Source organism: Pipistrellus kuhlii, unplaced genomic scaffold (assembly GCF_014108245.1).
Source record: "Pipistrellus kuhlii isolate mPipKuh1 unplaced genomic scaffold, mPipKuh1.p scaffold_m20_p_10, whole genome shotgun sequence".
Classification (NCBI taxonomy): domain Eukaryota; kingdom Metazoa; phylum Chordata; class Mammalia; order Chiroptera; family Vespertilionidae; genus Pipistrellus; species Pipistrellus kuhlii.
This window is the reverse complement of record NW_023425405.1, coordinates 19,231,414-19,251,609: the sequence shown is the minus strand read 5'-3', so window position 1 is coordinate 19,251,609 and position 20,196 is coordinate 19,231,414. Positions and strand designations below refer to the sequence as shown.

The 20,196-nt window shown below is 36.7% G+C and overlaps 1 protein-coding gene across 17 annotated transcripts in view; it reads right to left on the bottom strand.

Moving 5' to 3' along the window:
* LOC118713617 (putative RNA-binding protein Luc7-like 2) overlaps positions 1 to 20,196 on the bottom strand; it is a 62,914-nt gene that overhangs the window by 37,166 nt on the left and 5,552 nt on the right. For 4 of the 17 annotated variants that reach the window (XM_036428376.2, XM_036428356.2, XM_036428411.2 and 1 more), the window contains exon 2: positions 7,194 to 7,288. In XM_036428376.2, the coding sequence (XP_036284269.1) occupies positions 7,194 to 7,288 (95 nt within the window). Of the gene's footprint in view, positions 1 to 1,007; positions 1,171 to 7,193; positions 7,289 to 7,794; positions 8,200 to 8,867; positions 8,939 to 12,023; positions 12,101 to 13,334; positions 13,429 to 20,196 lie in introns of those variants that run through there. The other 13 variants (XM_036428462.1, XM_036428393.2, XM_036428346.2 and 10 more) reach the window with 9 other exon arrangements.

The following is a 20,196-nucleotide window of genomic DNA, read 5'->3' as shown; positions in this document are numbered from 1 at the left end:
TGCAAATTGAGAAACACTAAAAATTGACTATGATATAAATATAAAAACAAACAAACATGTTAGTTATCTGGGCCAATGCTAAAAATATTTGTTAAAAAATATCAAAGTAGCCCTGGTCAGTGTGGCTCAGCTGGTGGAGTTTTATCCCGTAAACCAAAAGGTCCTGGGTTCGGTTTCCAGTTAGGGAACATACCTATGTTGCATGTACCAAAGGCAACCTGTCAATGTTTTCCTTGCACAATGATGTTTCTTTCTTTCTCTCCCTCTCTCTCTCTCTCTCTCAAATCCATAAACATTCCTTAGGTGAGGAGAAAGGAAGGAAAGAAGGGAGGGAGGGAGGGGGAAAGAAAGAAACCAAAGTAGCCCAAAACAATCTATTTCTGAGGAAGAGATAGTTTAAAACAGTGGTCGCCAACCTCTCGGACCTCACGGACCACCAGTGGTTTGCAGACCACCGGTTGGTGACCGCTGGTTTAAAACATCTACAGCCGAAACCGGTTTGGCTCAATGGATAGAGCGTTGGCTTGGGGACTGAAGGGTCCCGGGTTCGATTCCGGTCAAGAGCATGTACCTTGGTTGCGGGCACATCCCCAGTGGGGGGGGTGCAAGAGGCAGCTGATTGATGACTCTCTCTCTCATCGATGTTTCTAACTCTCTATCTCTCTCCCTTCCTCTCTGTACAAAATCGATAAAATATATTAAAAAAAAAAAACATCTACAGACTAATTTTTTACATCTGCTTATGAAACTACTGCTGTCATATTTTGATAAGCAACTCAATAAAACAAAGATACTCTCCAACTAACTCCTTATCTGTTAAAAGGTAACACATTTCCCACCAATAATTTATAAATTATTGAAACTCAGTTATTTTTTTAAACAGATTTATTGAGCATTCTACTTTTGGGTGGATCAATTATTCATTCAACACAATGGAGGGACACTTCTAGATGCTGGGGATATAGCACTGAACAAAACAATGTCCCTGTCCTTATAATGAAACTTACATTCTAGTGGCTGGTTGAGAAAATTTTGTGCAGGTTTACTTCTTATCACTTATTCTGCTTCTCCATACTTTCATGGCTCTTTTACATATGTACTATGAAAGAGACTTCAGTAGTTTTAAAGTTCAGGTTTGTATGCACCCAAGTAACTGATTTTAGACCAGGCCTTCAAAGAAAGAGTTAGAGAAGCAATAAAGGAGTTTCAATTAGTAAAAATTGCACTTTCAGATAAAACCCACAACCTACTGGGGCACCATAAAATCAACTTATAGTCGGAATTTTTGACAATTACCTCCCATCCAATCACTTCAAAAAGCATGATAAAATTTTATCCCTGTCCTAGACTATTTCTCAGTATCAGTTCTCTAAATTTAAATTCTATAAAATTTCATAGAAATATTCTGTATTTAAAATATGCAAAATCCTGCCGAAACTGGTTTGGTTCAGTGGTAGAGCGTCGGTCTGCGGACTGAAAGGTCCCAGGTCTGATTCCGGTCAGGGGCATATATATTGGTTGTGGGCACATCCCCGGTGGGGGGTGTGCAAGAGGCAGCTGGTCGAAGTTTCTCTCTCATCGACGTTTCTAGCTCTCTCTCTCTCTCCCTTCCTCTCTGTAAAAAAAAAAAAAAAAAAAAAAAAAAAAAAAAAAAAAAGGCAATAAAATATATATTTTTAAAAATTATCTTAAAATTGTGCAAAATCCTAATTGAAATAGAAAAGACTGGCCTATCCCTATGTCCATGTAAAGCCTCCAAAGACATTTCAGAAACATCTAAAAGTCACTGCCCTAAGTTATCAAAAAAAGTAGCAACAAAAAACTTTTTAAAAAGTACTTTAGATCCCGGCTAGCATGCAACCCATACACCAAGAGATCACAGGTTCCATTTCCATGAGCAAGTTGCGAGCTTGATCCCCAGAGTGGGGCATGCATGAGGCAGCTGGTCAGTGATTCTCATCATTGATGTTTCCCCTCTCTCTGTCCCTCTCCCTTCCTCTCTGAAATCAATAAAAATATTTTTAAAGATAGATTTAAATTACTCCAAGATTCCTATGTGGCAAAACATAATGTGATTCTTTAATTATGATATATCTGACTAGCATAATTTCTCTGAGCCTTAAATTTTTTCCCATCTATGAAATCATGACCTTATGTAAAAAGACATGATGACCTGTCAATGCTAATATTATACTATATTGAAGGCTATAATAAAATTAGTAGTGGCCATTTCTGAACTTAGGACGGGCACACTTGTGAGAGTATACATTTCCACCTCTGCAGATCTTAATTTCAAGCTTTTGTTATTGTCTCTGCTTTAGATTTAATGCCTTCTGTAAATTATTAGTATCATATACCTTTCCCCCATATCACTAAGAACCAGATCAAAAGGTCTTTTTTTTTTTTTTTTTTTTAAACGATCTTTAATATACTTATCTTTCCTCAGGGAGGCTATGTAACAGAAATAATGTATTGGGGGCGAGGAGGACAACTCTGCTTAGGTTTTTTTGTTTTGCCTACAACTGAAGGGGATGAATAGAACAAGGAGAAACCAAGTGTGCAAGGGGAGAAAGAAAGAAAACTAAAACAAGAAAATAATCTAGATAAATAGGGAAACAACACAAGGCTTTGAAAAACAGTAAATTACTAAGATATAAGATATTCATGCTTCTTCTAAAAATCATAATCCAAAGATATTTATATACACACAACTGTTTTGATTATTTGCTCTACATTTTCCTCCTCTGAATAATTTATTAGCTAAAAAATTAGAGTACCAGATTAATAAGAGATAAAGTGTTATAGGGGCATTTTCATCAAAATGAATTCCAAAAATATTCCAAACTAATTGTCAGTTGAGTACATTTTTAGAAATCATATTCTCTATCTTCAAGTGCTTGATGTAAACTTCAACCACTTACAATGAATAAAGCCAGATAATACATTCTATGTATTCTCCTGTTAAATAATACAGAATAGTGGTGAATCATATTCTGCTGGAAGTGAGTTCTGAGGAATACGGTTATGAAAACCAAAGAGCAAACTTCAGTTATATGGCAGAGAGAAAGCATTATAAAAATCAATAGTTACAATTCAGTTCTTTTCATCCTATAATACTTAAAAACAAACACCAAAACACACAGACATCTTCCACATAAAGAGGTATGAACTGTGCCAGAAAAGCATTTTTCTACAGAGACTGGCTGTTAAAGAAGTCACAGCTCTGTAATTGCAAACCATTTCTACATAGGATGAACTGTTATAAATGTGCCCTTTTAGTAATAAGGGTCATGAGAAAGTCACACTATGAATGGTTTTAAGTTCTCAAGGACACTACACTAGGCCAATCCTAGAATTTCATAAAGTCCTATAAACCAGTACTTAAAAATATTTAAATTCTGAGAGGTTCACAACTATAAAATCCCGTCCTTCCATATAACAATACCTTCTCTATTACACTGACAAAAGGAAGATATTTTTTGTCCAGAGTTTTCCTGGCAACTGCCTTTCAAAAGGCTTTCCTTAGTAACTGTTTTTCATGTAATCCAAGATGTCAATTTTAAGCCTCATCATTAAATTCTGTACTGAGGAAAATATGTTACCAATTAATATAATATTTTTCTACCAACTTTGAGGTGCATTTTTCAGAGATGTTAAAATCTGAAAAAATGTTATCTTATAAATCCAACAGCAATAATTTTAAAAGAAAAATTTGTATTTAACATACTCCCTTCGAGATAGAAAACATGTTGAATAAGACTATACCTCAGAAATTTTGGGTTTGGTCCCAGTTTTACTTTAAAACAACAGAACATAATTATTTTTATTTTATTTTTATTTTTTTTAATATACTTTATTGATTTTTTACAGAGAGAAAGGGAGAGAGCTAGAGAGCTAGAAATGTCAATGAGAGAGAAACACCGACCAGCTGCCTCCTGCACACCCCCTACTGGGGATATGCCTGCAACCAATGTATATGCTCTTGACCTCTAGTTTTAACATAGTATAGTTTTAATAGTTTTTTCCTAATGAAAAGAGGCGCTTTCAATATTGTATGCTTTGATATAGAGCCTAGGACCCTTCGGTCCGCAGACCAACGCTCTACCACTGAGCCAAACCGGTTTCGGCAGAACATAATTATTTTTAATAAGTTACCATCTTATCAAGGCTAACTATAGATTCCATACCTCACAGAACTGATTCAAGAAATAAATGAGTTCAATTACATTATGTGTACCTAAAATGTAAAGTATAACTGTGCTGTCACATTTTTATTAATGCCATATTTGAAAAATATAATATGCCAGAGTCTTGCTATGGTTGGACTTTATTAAAAACGAAGAAAAACAACACCTAAATTCTGCTACTTTGTTAATTTTGTTCTCAAAATTTAGTTGAAGTGATAATTTAGTCAGTAAATAAAATTATTTTAACTATTAACAGTACAGGTGGAGAATCAAAGTACACTGCAGATAATTACAGATTTCTTTTATAGCACAGTAGAAAATACTTTAATTATGAAAATTCTGAGGAGTATATATGAGGGCTAATTATCTGTTATAGTACCAACTCAAGTGGCTCAGAAACTGGATTTCCTTCCTTGTATTATACTTTTTTAAAAAATTAGTATTATATGCATATTTTTAAATGTAGGCTCCTTTTTTCATCTGTACTAATAAAAGGGTAATATGCTAATTAGACCGGACATCCTTCCAAACAAAGCCACAGCAGCTGCACTAGAAGTCCCGCCTCTGCGAGTGAGCTGCACAGGAAACACCTTTTCTGACCACTCATTGTCTAAACTCGTCGTTCACACTCGCGGTGCTCTTGGTAACTTAGGTAATAAGAATCCAAGAAGGTGCCCGGACCAGTTTGGCTCAATGGATAGAGCGTCGGCTTGGGGACTGAAGGGTCCCGGGTTCGATTTTGGTCAAGGGTATGTGCCTTGGTTGCGGGCATATCGCCGGTAGGGGGTGTGCAAGAGGCAGCTGATCAACGACTCTCTCTCATCGATGTTTCTAACTCTCTATCTCTCTCCCTTCCTCTCTGCATAAAATCAATAAAATATATTAAAAAAAAAAAAAAAAAAAAAAAAAGAATCCAAGAAGGTGATCTAGGGTTTTTCCACCTCTCTTCTGGAGAAAAAAATGAGGTCAGCTGCTGGAGGGACTAAAAAATGTCATATCCTGCCCTAGCTAGTTTGGCTCAGTGGATAGAGCCTCGGCCTCCAGACCACAGGGTTCTGGTTCGATTCTGGTAAAGGGCACATACCCTGGCCCAGGTCAGGGCTCATGCAGGAGGCAACCAATTGATGTGTCCCTCTCATATTGATGTTTCTCTGTCTTTCCCTCTCTCTTCCATGCTCTCTAAAAATCAATGAAGAAATATCCTCATGTGAGGATAAAAAAGAAAGGACATCTCCTATAAAAGAGACATCTTAAAAATGCCTAAAGGAAACTAATTTATTCATAGTGAAGGGGCTGGAGTCCATGTTGATGAAAACACCTTAGCAGCTGCAAGGACTGAAGGCCAGAAGCCTTGGGGGCCGGCAGTGGCAGCAGCAGCAGGGTGATGGGGGGCGGCACCTTCCCAGTCATCTCCTGCAGAGGGAGGCCAGACTGCAGCTTATGCCTGCTCCCTGTGGGGAGCAAGCCTAAGCCATCAGTAGGATATCCCCTGAGGGCTCCCAGATGGTGAGAGGGGACAGGCTGGGCTGAGGGAAAATTCATGCACTGGACCTCTAGTTTTAACATAGTATAGTTTCAATAGTTTTTTCTAATGGAAAAAGAGGTGCTTTCAATATTGTATGCTTTGATATCTGTTTGGGGCATTTAAATCTACCTATCACAAAGAAAAAACTCATTTTGGATATCTTTAAGGGAACTCATCACTTCTAAAAATCAATCAAGAGTCTTTCCTTCATTTCAGGCAAATGAGAAATAAAGTCAACTAAATGTTCAGCCCTTACTAGTCCTCCTCCGCCATCATCAGATGCAGCCTAATTAAGGAAGCCCTTGCAATAAGTAATCATTTCAAGCAAATCCAAACCAAAGGGAATAAAACCCTTTGTTCCATTAAATAGGTCCATCATCATGTGGATTATCTTCCAAATTAAAATGATGGACATAGATTCTATGTCTAATGATGACCATTAGACATAAAATCTAAATTGAGCTTTATAGTGAGTCAGCAATATAATTTTTAAGTGACAATTAAGCTGTGTGAATTTAAGTATTTACTAAAATATTTCCCCCACAATTATATCCATAATATAAATGCACACAAATTTTAACCAAAATACAATGTTTTGTATAAAAGTGTACTCTGCTCAAAAGAACTATTTTTTAAGTCATTTATATTATTTCTGAACTAAAAGTACAATTGCTATTGAGTTACTGTGTCTGTATTCCAAACAAGAAATGATTTTTTATTTTTTAATATATTTCAATTAATTTCAGAGATGGGAGAGAGGGAGAAGGAGAAATATCAATGAAGAAACAGAACTATTGATAAGCTGCCTCCTGCACACCCCTTTACTGGGAAATGGAGCCTGAAACACGGGCATGTGCCCTGACTGGAAATCAAATCGTGATCTCCTGATTCATAGGTCAATATTCAACTACTGAGCAACACCAGCTGGGCAAAAATGTTTTTTGAAAAAATGCTGAGGAAAAAATTATAAATCAAAGCAAAGTAATTAATTTTTGTGAGGAATCCCATTATTGCAGATTAAATCATCAACCTAAATAAATAAAATATACAGATTCTTCACCTAACAGCAGTGGTTTTGTTTTTAAAAAATCACTGCATAGCCCTCGTTGGTTTATGTCAGTAGACAGAGGGTCTTGCCTGCAGACCAAAGGGCCCCAATGTTCCATTCTGGTCAAGGGCACGTATCTTGGTTGCAGGATCCTCCCGGGCCCGGGCCCTGGTCAGGGCTCGTGCAAAAGGCAACCAACCAATGTGTTTCTTTCACATCGATATTTCTGTCTTTTCCTCTCTCTTCAACTCTCCCTAAAAATCAATGAAAGAATATCCTCAAGTAAGAATTAAGAAAATAAAAAAGATTTTTAAAAATTCATTGCATACTAATTTGACTAGGAATTAACTTTATCTAGAAAAAAAAGGAAAAATAAGATTAATAGTTCATTTTTATAGTATAAAATTATCAAATAGATTGAATAAATACGTACAGTCCCAGAGAGGACATCATGGGGGCAACAGTTGAGAAGGTGACTCTTGCATACTCTGTCATCACTGAATTTGATTCGTTGACGAGTAGTATCTCCTGTAATATAGGAAAGTTAATAACATTCAAGGTTAGACAATAGGAAAATGTTTATTTTCTGAAAGCCCGATTATTGCTAGCTTTTAATGTGTGGCTACACACACACACACACACATTTATAAATCAGTTCAAGAGAGATTAGTTCTTAATATATTGGATAATATCTTATGGGGGAAAAAACGATTTTTAGACAACATGCAGTTGCAGTACGTGTACTGCATATATAATTTAAATGTTCAAAGTGGGAAAGCAATGCATTCTGTTAAAGTAATTCAGAAAAGCATAGAATTTAGAGCAGGAATGGACCTTAAGGATTATTGAGTCCAACTCCTACACATTGCAGATGAGGAAACTGTGGCCTGGAGAGGTTAAGCGACTTGCAGTAGACCCACTAGGACAGTTCTATTAGTATAGAACGTTCCCTACTTGACACTAAGCATTGATTTCTTTTGTAATTATTTAATTAACTGAAAAACATAAAAAGTAATCTTGCAAATATTGCATACACACTGCGAATCCCCACTGAACCCCAGACGCCATTTCTTCCACTATTTTGTTCCAGCTGAAGTGTCTCCCTTTTGCTGCTGGGAGGAGTTAGAGAGGGTAGAATAACGTGTTTAAGAGTGTACAAACCTGGAAGAAGGACTTACACACCAGTCAAACAAAGGCACATTGCCTAAATGAAAAGTTAACTGTAATGCCTCCAAAGGCCCCACACTCCAAGTTTTATGTAGCCTGTGCTATATATGGCCTAACATTTAAATTAATTTGTCTTCATATAGCACAATACACCTCCTAAGTTATAGAAGCATCCAACCTGCTACTGATGCCTATCCACTAAAAAATTTACAAATTCTAAGGAACAATAGGTAACTAACTCTAATAACAAAATATAGGTGGCATTTATAATTTCTTTGCTTTGGAAAAAGAAAAAAACTCTTAATGCCATTTAGAGTGACAGCCCTAAAAAAAAAAAAAAAAAAAAGTTTTATTTTACCCTTCAATTGATGAATGAAAACCTGGTGAATGAAAACCTACTGGTGAATTACTGAAGCAGAGAACTGTTGGTACCAAATAGATTGTAAACACTGCTGTACTTCACATGATGCCTGAGGCACTCCAAAAACTTTCACCTAGGAAGTGATTCAATTATTTGAATTTCTGTTTTTCACATGTGAATTACAAAAATTGTTAAAACTTTACCCCTTTTATGTGGTCTTATTTTGAAGAGTCAACTAACTAAAGACAACTAAATACTGTCATTTTTAGGTGGGGTAAGATTTTGTTCAAATTGTTTTTACGTGGTTCATTTTAAGTCTGATTTGTAAGCAGGGAATATTTTTAAGAAGAGTAATTTATAGCTAAAATGATAGCTTCAGAGCAGTTCAACAATAGGTTTTCTAGAGGCTAGTCTCTAGTTAAAGTAGGTTATTTCTGACATCACAATTTGGAATAATTCATTTATTGTTCACGCCTGCTACTATAATAAAGGTAATTTTACTGATCCTTTTTTCCTTTTAAACACAACTGCTTTTGTTCCACATTCATTAACACATCTGAAAAGTTAGCAATAACTCACGGCTCGGCGAATGCGGGGCCTTTCTGACACTCCCTTGCAGATTGAAGTAGTCAGGCAAAGATACATTGAACCTTTACAAATAAAACAAGGGGCCAGATTGTTCAGTTTGTATATAATAGACTGCCAGCAATTTCAATACAGCATCTAGATGTACATGTTGATTGTAAAGATTCTTGTATATGAAAACAAAAGTGAACAAAATCAGGGTGTTTTTATCTTTTAAATATTGGCTTAACAAGTGTGTAATTTAAGAGAAAACTATAACCAACCGTTGGTAAAAGTCCAAGGCTGGAGCTCTTGAAAGTGGTCCTTGGGCCAACAGGTGTTTTAAAAAATGTTTTTAAAAAGATCTATTTCATTCAGACTTTAGTGAGGGCCTTGCGCTCTTGTTAGAACGATACTATAATATGATAAGCTCACAACAGAATGGTAATGCTTATTACAAGCTTTTTGGCATGTTAATTTTTTATTTTAAATCTGCACCCAAATTATGCTAAGAAATTTAAGGATGATACTTTAAGCAGAGAGAGAGAGAGAGAGAGAGAGAGAGAGAGAGAGAGAGAGGGAGGGAGGGAGGGAAGGAGGGAGGGAGGGAGGGAGGGAGGGAGGGAGGGAGGGAGGGAGAACAAAAACGTTCATAGCTATAAGTCCCCTTCCTACAAGTTTCTAAGCTTTTCAGTAATGCAATAGCAGTGTTGTTTCAGGGCTATCCAACTAATGGCTAAAAGATTATAAGCCAGGCCTTAGAATAAAATCAAGATTCAATAAGTATTACCAATCAAACATTTCATCAAGTAGAGTGACTGATTTTGCTTCAGAAATCACATTAAATCTAATACTAAGACCTGTGCCCTGAAGACACAGCTGTCAGATAAAATATGAACAATTACAAGTATCACGTTAGCAAACATCCCTGATAAGCTTTAAAAGAAATCTGTTTCTGTAAACATCAAAAAGTATTTAAAATACCTTCTCATTGCATTTAAGTGATTGCTCTTTATACATTTGATAACTGAAGTAAACACAATATGCTATCAAAAATCAGCCTATACTTTATAGAAACTTTTAAAACAAAAAAAATAATAAAATTCCTATTAATTTGAGATAAAGAAATATCCTGAGAGGGACTAGCAACTGGGTATCTGTTTATTGGTATTTTTAAAGTTTTACTTAAGAGACTTAAAACTTTTTAAAATAATTTGGCTATATTACCATATCCATGAAGTATTTAATAAATTTGGGCATAAGCCATAAAAATATAATTTGGCTAAACAAAAAAATTAAAATTAAAATACTAGTAATTTTAGTTTCTATCAAGATATCTGGCCCAAACCATATTTTTCAAAACTAGGTAAAACAGTGCCCATGGGGGGGTGGGGGGGGGGGGGTGGGGGGGGAAAAGGAGAGGGGGAAACTATAATCAACAGGGAATAAATAGGAATCAAATTTCCTTATAATGCAAGGAATTATTTTATGCATTCGATGTACTTTATCTTTGGATGTTCTAAGAATATATTCATATAAAAATAACCTAAATTAAGAAAAACAATTACCCTGTTACACTATTATTGTTTTTGGAATCATAGAATCAAAGCTATTAGTAAACACATCTTTTGTAGACAATGGGGTTACAAAGAGGCATAGAAGACAAGCTCTGTATCCTCAAGGAGTCCATGATTTTACTAAGAGAAATAGGACATTCAAATGAAGTATAGCAAGTACCGTATTTTTCGGACCATAAGACGCACTTTTTTCCCCCCAGAAGTGGGGGGAAAAAGTCCCTGCGTCTTATGGTCCAAATATAGCCTACACATATACTTTAAAAAAAAAGTTTCTTTACTTGCCTGGCTCTGTGTAGTCTCTGTGTGCTTGCCCGGCTCTAAAATGGTTCTAAATGCTGCTATTTACTTTACAGGGTTGATTACATGTGTTTATGACTGTGATGTTGGGTTTTAATGCACATAAAATATTTTAGGACACTGTTTCAGAATCTTTTTTTCTTCATTTTCCTTCTCTAAAAACTGGTGTGTCTTATGGTCCAGAGCGTCTTATGGTCCGAAAAATACGGTAATATACAATGTAACCTAACGCAAGTGCCAAACTGATGTTTCAAGTAGTAGTACTTAGGAATTCTAAGACTAGAATGACCACCAAGGACTGGAGAAGCTAGAAAAGGCTTCCTATAAGCAGTGGCCAAATTTTGAAGGAAAGATAGGACTTAGACCAAAGGAAAATTTCCCCCCCCCCATTGTTCCCTTCAATCCAGACTTTGTGTATAAATAATGTAAAAAAAATTTAAAGTTTAAAAATAATGGGGCAGAGATTAGGCTAAGTTATTTGTGTTAACAAAATGTTCTACCCATAAAAACATGGATGTCTCTCTGTTCTGTAAGTTCCACAATAATTCATTAGACTTTGTATATAACTACAAGGTCGAGTTTTTAGAATTTAAATGGAAGCATCAAATTTTCTATTAATATTTACCATCAGCAACTCATCCCATTCATGAGTTTCATGAATTATAACGTTTATTTGGGAACACCTGAGTCACAGGTGTACATTAAAAAACTGAAATGTGGGGAGGGAGATCTGGGGGAGATAATAGATCAACCGAAGAACTTGTATACATGCATATAAGTACAACCAATGGACATAAAACTCTGGGGAGGGAGGGGGGCCAAAAAAAAACCAATAAAGTATTTTTTAAAAAAAGATTAAAAAACTGAAATGTATATTATTGCTCTCAACGTCTCTCAGTAACACAACAGAGCCTAAGTGGTACTGAGGCAGTTTCACTCAGGGAATATGACCACTAAAAAGAAGGATGCTGCCCAAACTATACTCAAATACTGCTATTCTCCAAACCCCCTTACATCTGTTGGGAGGGAAAATTTTAAGCACACTTTAAATCTGAAAACTGCCATTTTATGGTCCTGCCTTTTTCTGAAACTGACTTAGACTTAAAACTGTAGTAGTTACATTTAAAACCTTAGCCCAGATGGTATCTGATATCATTTTACAAGGTGCATGCTATTTTCCCAATACCCACCCCCACCCTCCAGTGCTACCCACCCTCTCCCTCCCATACAAACAATAATTCAAATCAACTTTCACAGATTTAGGTGCTATTTTAAAAACATCAAAATTTTACTTTACCCATTCTCTCCGATGCTCCCTGTATTTTTTTAAGCTGTGAGTGGATGACCATGCTATGTGATCAACAACTGTGAAGGCTAAGCAAAAGTGAACTGAGTTTAGTATTATAATTTCAAAAGAACCTTAAAGTTTGTAATAGTTGACATACATAATGGTATGCAGATACCTTATTTTACTGCATATTATCAGGCATTAATTGCAAGCAATTTATAAAAATAACTAATTAGTTGTACAGAATTAGCTTAAAGCTCAACTTAGGGAAAACAGAAGAGAAAACCCAACAGCACAGCACACAAAGCAAACAAAAGCAGCCCCTCATTTGTAAATGGAGGAAACCCTCCCATGGTGTCCCACAGCTCTCCCCACAGGTACACTCGTTAGGGGCCACATATCACTGTTGGCTTGGGACAGGATAGGCACATTCCCTCTAAAATAAAATCCATACCTCTTCAGTAAAAGGAAAGCCAGAGCTCGAGAGATATATAACTATTGTAAAAGCTTAAAGCTTTTTGTTTCCCTGTGCCCTTGAGTCCTCGAATGCAGAAAAATGTTCCACCCTCTTATTACCATTTCTTACAATATAAGCTACTGATCTACAAAGTGGCCATGTAAAAACTCATGGCCAATTTATAGACTAGGACAGGGCAGAAGAAGTAAATCATTATGTTTTCATGTGGAACCAAGGTATTGTAAAAGCAGATGACTACTGCTGCACGGTGACTATTATACTAAAAAACCAATGTTATTACTTTTACACCCTTCTCAAATTTTCTCACCAACTCCACTAACTTCTCCCACCTACCTTTATTGTTCCTTTAGAATTCTGCCTAAAACTCACCTAGAGGAACTCTTTCGTAATTAACCTAAAAAAAAGTACCCCATGTTCCCTTCTAAATAAACAGTTTAATTTAATTCATATCTATACAATTTGAAGTATATAATTCACTTATAAAAGGAATCACTATGCCTTAACTTAAAAATATTGTTTTGAGCCGAGACCAGTTTGGCTCAGTGGATAGTGTCGTCCTGCGGACTGAAAGGCCCCAGGTTCAATTCTGGTCAAGGGCATGTGCCTTGGTTGCAGGCACATCCCCGGTGGGGTGTGCAGGAGGCAGCTGGTCGATGTTTCTCTCCCACCGATGTTTCTGGCTCTCTGTCCCTCTCCCTTCCTCTCTGTGAAAAATCGATAAAATATATTTTTTAAAAAACAACAACAAAAAAACATTGTTTTGAAAACATTTAATATAATCTGATACACATCAAACTTTTCATGAATATATTTATTACATAAGGAAAGAAAGTGTACTCAACCAAAAACGGCAGTGGGAAGAACCAGTTATGTATGGCATTCTCATTCTTCCAAATGTAATAGCGAGTCACTTCTTTCTAACACAACTTACAATCATACAGAGGAGCAGCAGCTTTTCTTTCCTCCAGAAAATGCAAAAATAAGGGTACTATACAGTTCAGAAAGGCTATCCCTCTTGTACTTTTATATATAGTCCTATAGGTTTATAATTACAAATACTAATAACACTTCCACCACAATCCTATGACAGGCCCAACATTTTAAAAATGCAATGCCTATTGCAGAAGAAATTTGCAGAAAAAGTTCATTCTTGCTAAATATGATCATAGATTCATTAAAATAATTTTTTAAACCTACCAGCCTACTTGTCTATAAAAATCCAAATAACAAATTTATAAGGAATGAGACTAGGAAACAGCCTTGGTAGTAGGAGAAAGAGCTTATAGACGATAAGAGCTAACAGAATACTAAAGTGGCTACATCCCAAGGTTCTATTCCACCCCTTGCCACAACCTTTTCTTCTCTCATTATACAGAGCATAGAGTCTTGGCCACTGGCAGGAATTAATGCCATCACATTTCTAGGAGGATACATGCTTAAGGTATCTATCTACATATTTCTCCTCTTAGATTTAGGAAATATATTAGAAAAGGGTGAGTAGCCGAAACCGGTTTGGCTCAGTGGGAGAGCATCAGTCTGCGGACTGAAAGGTCCCAGGTTGGATTCAGGTCAAGGGCATGTACATTGGTTGCAGGCACATCCCCGGTAGGGGGTGTGCAGGAGGCAGCTGGTCGATGTTTATCTATCATCGACGTTTCTAGCTCTCTCTCCCTCTCCCTTCCTCTCTGTGGAAAACAATAAAAAAATATTAAAAAAGAAAAAAGGGTGAGTAGATTCCTAAAAAATTAAATTCTAAAAGTGGATTATATAAAACTTGTTTTATGGATATATGCCATAAACTCAATCATTAAAAAGTTACAGCCTGCTAAATTTATATTTTGATACTTACTTGCAGAGCTGCAATTCTGATTCAATAAAACTCATACTCTGGTTACCTGGTGTCTTCTATCATCCAGAACTTCCTATACACAAAATTAGAAGTAGCAAAAGCTGTATCTGGCTATGAAGAAATAGCTGAAAAGAACCAAGGAAAAAACAATTGACTGATCAAAAAGACAAGTTTTGCCGAAACCGGTTTGGCTCAGTGGTAGAGCGTTGGTCTGCAGACTGAAAGGTCCCAGGTTCGATTCCGGTCAAGGGCATGTACGTTGGTTGCAGGCAGATTCCCTGGTCGGGGGTGTGCGAGAGGCAGCTGGTTGATGTTTCTCTCTCATTGACATTTCTAACTCTCTCTTCCTCTCTGTAAAAAAATCAATAAAATATACTTAAAAAAAGACAAGTTTTGCCCTCACTGGTATGGCTCAGTTGGTTGTCCCAAAAGGTCACCAGGTCTATTCTTCATCAGGGCACATGCCCAGGTTGTGGGCTCAGTCTCCATGAGTGGTGTGTGTGGGAGGCAAACAATCAATGTTTATTTTTCACATCAGTGTTTCTCTCTCTCCCTCTCTCTCTCTCTCTCTCTCTCTCTCTCTCTCTCTTGCTTAGTCTCTCTCTCTAAAAATCAATTGAAACATTTTTTAAAAAAGGACAAGTTCTTCTTGGTTGATAACTACAAAAGCTAAGTAGAGCCTTACCAAATCTAAAAACTAATGATGAAAATAAAAAGGGAAAAGAAATGAGAATATCAAAAGACAGAAGTGACAGACAACTCAATGATGAAGTTAAAGTGAAAAACAAAGAATACTATGAAGGAGACTGAGCCTTACAACTACTGAAACAACATAGAAGAAATAATATGTAAAATATACAGCAAATGTGTTCCTCAATTTAAATATTACAAATGAAGTCCCTTATGTTTCTCTATACAGTCCCCTATACCATGTAGGGGAAAATACACAAAGCAACATTTTTTTCATTCTTATAAGTCTCTGACTTTGTACTTTTCAAACAATTTTTTAAAATCAGACAACTATAATCAGTATCACAGAATTCATCACTTAAAAATAAACATAACTATTCATGGGTAAAATTCTACACTCCCCACTAGACTTTCAGTCCTTCTAGGATTAGAGTCCTATGTCACTACTTTACTGCAGAGTCAAGACAACAGAAACAAGTATGTCATTCACCTCTATGAAAAGGAAAGGAATTCAGCAATCTGGTGATATTCAAGAAAGCTAAGATTCTATCCCTACTAGCAATTGTGATACTCTAAAACACATCAGATAACAAATATATAGAAGATCATGTCTGGGGAAGTATCTCCTCTAATACTGAGGCAAATTAAGCTGTAACACAGTAACTTCTCAATTTACAAATACATGGTTTCTAGAATCTGAAGTGGATCAACTGTTTCCTAGTAAGAATGCCCTACTTTTTCCAGTCCATAACATAGAATCACGACCACTTCACCCCTCTACCTCGTTTCTAGTCCAGGTTATCTTTAATAAGCACTTTTCCTTATAACCAGGCACCTTTTCAATGTCCATTATGGAGCAGGTTGGTGAAATCCTCCAGAACTGCTGACAACCACACCAAAACACTAATGGAAAGGTGTCAAATCAAGCCAATAAGTAATTTTACCCAAGAACCCCAAATGGACCTATGAATTCCTACATCTCTCCATCTGACAGGTGTGTGTTTCTGGCCAGTCATTTCTACTTAGGGGCTTCAGTATATACAAGTCAAGGACTTTCATTTCACATGAATAACCAGTATTTCTCAAGTATGGGATTTGTCCAAAGGATGAATTTTAAATGTTATTTGATTTCACCAATATGACATTTTAAACACCACAAATAGTAAAGGTGGCCAAAACCGGTTTAGCTCAGTGGATAGAGCGTCGGTCTGCGAACTGAAAGGTCCCAGGTTCGATTCTGGTTAAGGGCATGTACCTTGGTTGCAGGCACATCCCCAGTAGGGGGTGTGCAGGAGGCAGTTGATCAATTTTTTTAACTCTCTATCCCTCCCTCTCCTCCTCTCCCTTCCTCTCTGTAAAAAGTTAATAAAATATATATTTTTTTAAATGGTAAAGGTGGCCCAACTGACATGGCTCAGTGGTTGAGCATCAACCTATAAACCAGATCACAGTTATATGCTTGGGTTGTGGGCTTGATGCCCAGTGGGTGGCGTGCAGGAGGAAGCTGATCAATGGTTTTCTCTGATCACTGATCTCTCTCTCTCCCTTCCTCTCTGAAATCAATAAAAATATAGTTAAATAAATAGTAAAGGTGTTGTTTTGTCTGACTAACATTTGGGAAAAATTTATCTAGAATAGGGTTTCTCAAACTTTTAATGTATATCAAAATCATATGAAAGGCTTCTTAAAACAGATTGCTGGCTCCACCCCAGAATTTCTGTAGGCCTGGGGCAGAACTAAGAATTTTGGCTTTTAACAAGTTCCCAGGTGATTCTAGTCTGAAGATCACACACTGAAAATCACTGATCTAGAACAGTAATCATCAATGCTTTTTCTTAAAGAGCAAGATAGCAAATTATTTTATGCTTGCAGTATGTCTATTACGACTACTCAACTCTGCTGTGGTAAGGCAAAGAAGTCACCATACATATATACACAATGGGCATGGCTATATTCCAATAAAACTTTATTTACAAAAGCAGATGGGCCATAATGCCAGTCTTGATCTAAAATATACCCTCAAGTAAATGAAGAGTAGGTATACTGTGTAACCTAATAGTTGGACAGAATACAGAAGCAGTTAAACTAGATATACTATAGGTAGCATCCAATAAATATGCAACCTATTTTATTGAAAGGCAAAGCTTTGGAAAGTTTAACTTTAAAAGAGAAGACAGCCCTAACCAGTTTGGCTCAGTGGATAAAGCGTGGACCTGCACTCAAGAGTCCCAGGTTTGATTCAGGTCAAGGGCATATACCGTGGTTGCGGGCACATTCCCATTACGGGGATGTGCAGGAGGCAGCTGACTGATGTCTCTATCATTGATGTTTCTAACTCTCCCTTCCTCTCTGTAAAAAAAAAAATCAAAAAAAAAAAAAAAAGACAGGTCTGCAGAAAACTGAGGTCTCAAGATAAAAAACAAAACTTATCATGTTCAGGAGACAAAAGACTCAGTAAGGGCAGCTACTTAAATTCTTTTCATGTTAGAATGTATGGATCAGTATCTAGAGAATGGTTTGGTTTTTTGCTTGCTTTTGTGTGTTTGTGTTCTTAATATATTTTTATTGGTTTCAGAGAGGAAGGGAGAGGAAGAGATAGAAACATCAATGAAGAGAATCACTGATCGGCTGCCTCCTACATGCCCCCTATTGGGAATTGAGCTCACAACCTGGCATGTGCCCTGACAGGAAATTGAACTGTGATCTCCTGGTTCATGGGTCAACACTCAACCAGTGAGCCATGCTGGCTGGGCCAGAATAATTTTTTTAGGAAAAAAATTTACAGATCCTCTTTCTCTAGCCCATGTTAAATAGCAAATTATGACATTCAACTGACTGATCTACATATTTATGATGGCAGCTCTGAATTTTCAAAGTTGTAAGTTATTCAGTTAAAACAAAAACACTGAAGCTGTAGCCAATTTCAGTTTTTACAAACTACATTTCTCTACAGCCTGAATAAACTTACAAAATTAACTCATCTATTTTGGCCTTTCCTTATAATTTCTACACTCGTGCTGCTACTGCACAAGATTTTAAACCAGTTGGGAAATGTACGGACCATATAGGACCTGAGAAATCATTTGATCTGGCCCTGCCAAGGCATTAGGGGTGAGTTAATAAAATGTTTGACTAAATATAGCAGGCTAATTTTTAAGTTGATAATTTTGTATGGCCCACGAATGATGTTATAGATATGCAAATTGGGGGAGGGGCAGGCTAAAAGGGGTCAGTGGGGGGGGGGGGGGGAGGACATCTGTAATACTTTAAACAATAAACATTAAAAAAATAATGATTAGCCCTAGCTGGTTTGGCTCAATGGATAGAGTGTCAGCCTACGGACTGAAAGGTCCCAATTTCGATTCCAGCCAAGGGCACATGCCTGGGTTTCGGGCTTGACCCCCGTAGGGGGCATGCAGGAGGCAGCTAATCAATGATTCTCTCTCATCATTGATGTTTCTCTCTCTCTCCTCCTCTTCCTTCCTCTCTAAAAATCAATAAAAATATATTTAAAATAATGATTATATACACACACACACACATCTTTATCTATATCTATATCTATCTCCAACCTATCCAGTGGTTGAGCTATGAACCACTCGGGGCCCATGCCTGTGTTGTGGGCTAAACCCCCAGTGTGGTGTGTGCAGGAGGCAGCCAATCAAATGATTCTCTCTCATAATTGATGTTTCTATTTCTCCCTCTCCCCTCCTCTCTGAAACCAATAAAAATATACATATACATTTATATATATCCAAATGGCCGAAAAAAGGTTCCTTACCCCTGCTTTGAACCAAAAAGGAACAGAATGACTTTTCTACAGGTACTGAATCCACAAGGTGCCTGTCAGAAGTGTACTCTCACTAAACCCAGTCCTGATCCATGATACCTACTTGCCCTTGATTTCCTGCCACCCATCTTGAACATGTAGCTCTCACTATCATTTATGCTTATTAGACATTTTACCCAGAGGAAACCAAATCAGAGGATGTATTTGCTGCTTATTGAGCTTATGCGGTGACAAAATGATTTTTCTTTGGTTTCAATTTTGTTAACTGAAGTAAAAGAATGTCTCAAAATCATAAGGCTTTCTTGACAAGGAGAGTTAAGTAACTGTAAAGAACCTAAGGACAATTCAGGTTTATATGAGGTGATACTATTACTGTTTTCTGGGCTGTTCGGTAGATAGAAAATTATTCAGAGTTCAAAATGCAAAATGGCCAAAACCGGTTTGGCTAAGTGGATAGAGCGTCAGCCTGCGGACTGAAAGGTCCCAGGTTCAATTCCGGTCAAGGGCAAGTACCTTAGTTGCGGGCACGTCCCCAGTGGGGGGTGTATAGGAGGCAGATGATCGATGTTTTTCTCTCATCGATGTTTATAGCTCTCTATCCCTCTTCCTTCCTCTCTGTAAAAAAATCAATATTTTTAAAAATGCAAAATGAGTTAATAGGGTTTTTTAAAATAAATTCACTAGGTGGGTGTCAACAAAATTTTCAGTATTTTGATATGTCTGGACTTCTGATTAAGTCAAATATTTACTAAAACTCTATTTAACCTTTTTATGTTTAACTACTGTTCAACCTAATGTCTGCTAAAATTTCTCATGCTATTAAAGAATTTACAAACTCTAGAGTAAGGAAATACCCCATTATTATTTTTTAAAATACATTAAAGGCTATGCCTCCTTCACTTAAAACAATTCAAGTGGAATAGAAGAATGGCTTACAACTGACCAAGAAATAAATATGGTTCGTTATGTTAATGAAAAAAATTAAAATTAAATGCTCTCGATGTTGATGATAAGTCAAGGAACACAGATTACAGTAAACATGGTTTTATGAAGAAAATCCACTGAAGAAAATACTACTTCAATTCTTGATTAATTTATTTTGCAGAAAGGCATCAATGTCATACTGCTATAGGTTTAACTGTTAGGTATCACTACTTTATATTAGGAACAAGTAAATAATTTTCTAAACTGTATTTTCCTGGTTACATCCTAGGATGAATATCTTTTTAATTTTACATTCCATAAACTGCAACTACCGTACAATATAATGGATCAACAAAAATATCAAATTCTGGCTGAAACCGGTTTGGCTCAGTGGATAGAGCGTCATCCATCTGCGGATTGAAAGGTCCCAGGTTCGATTCTGGTCAAGGGC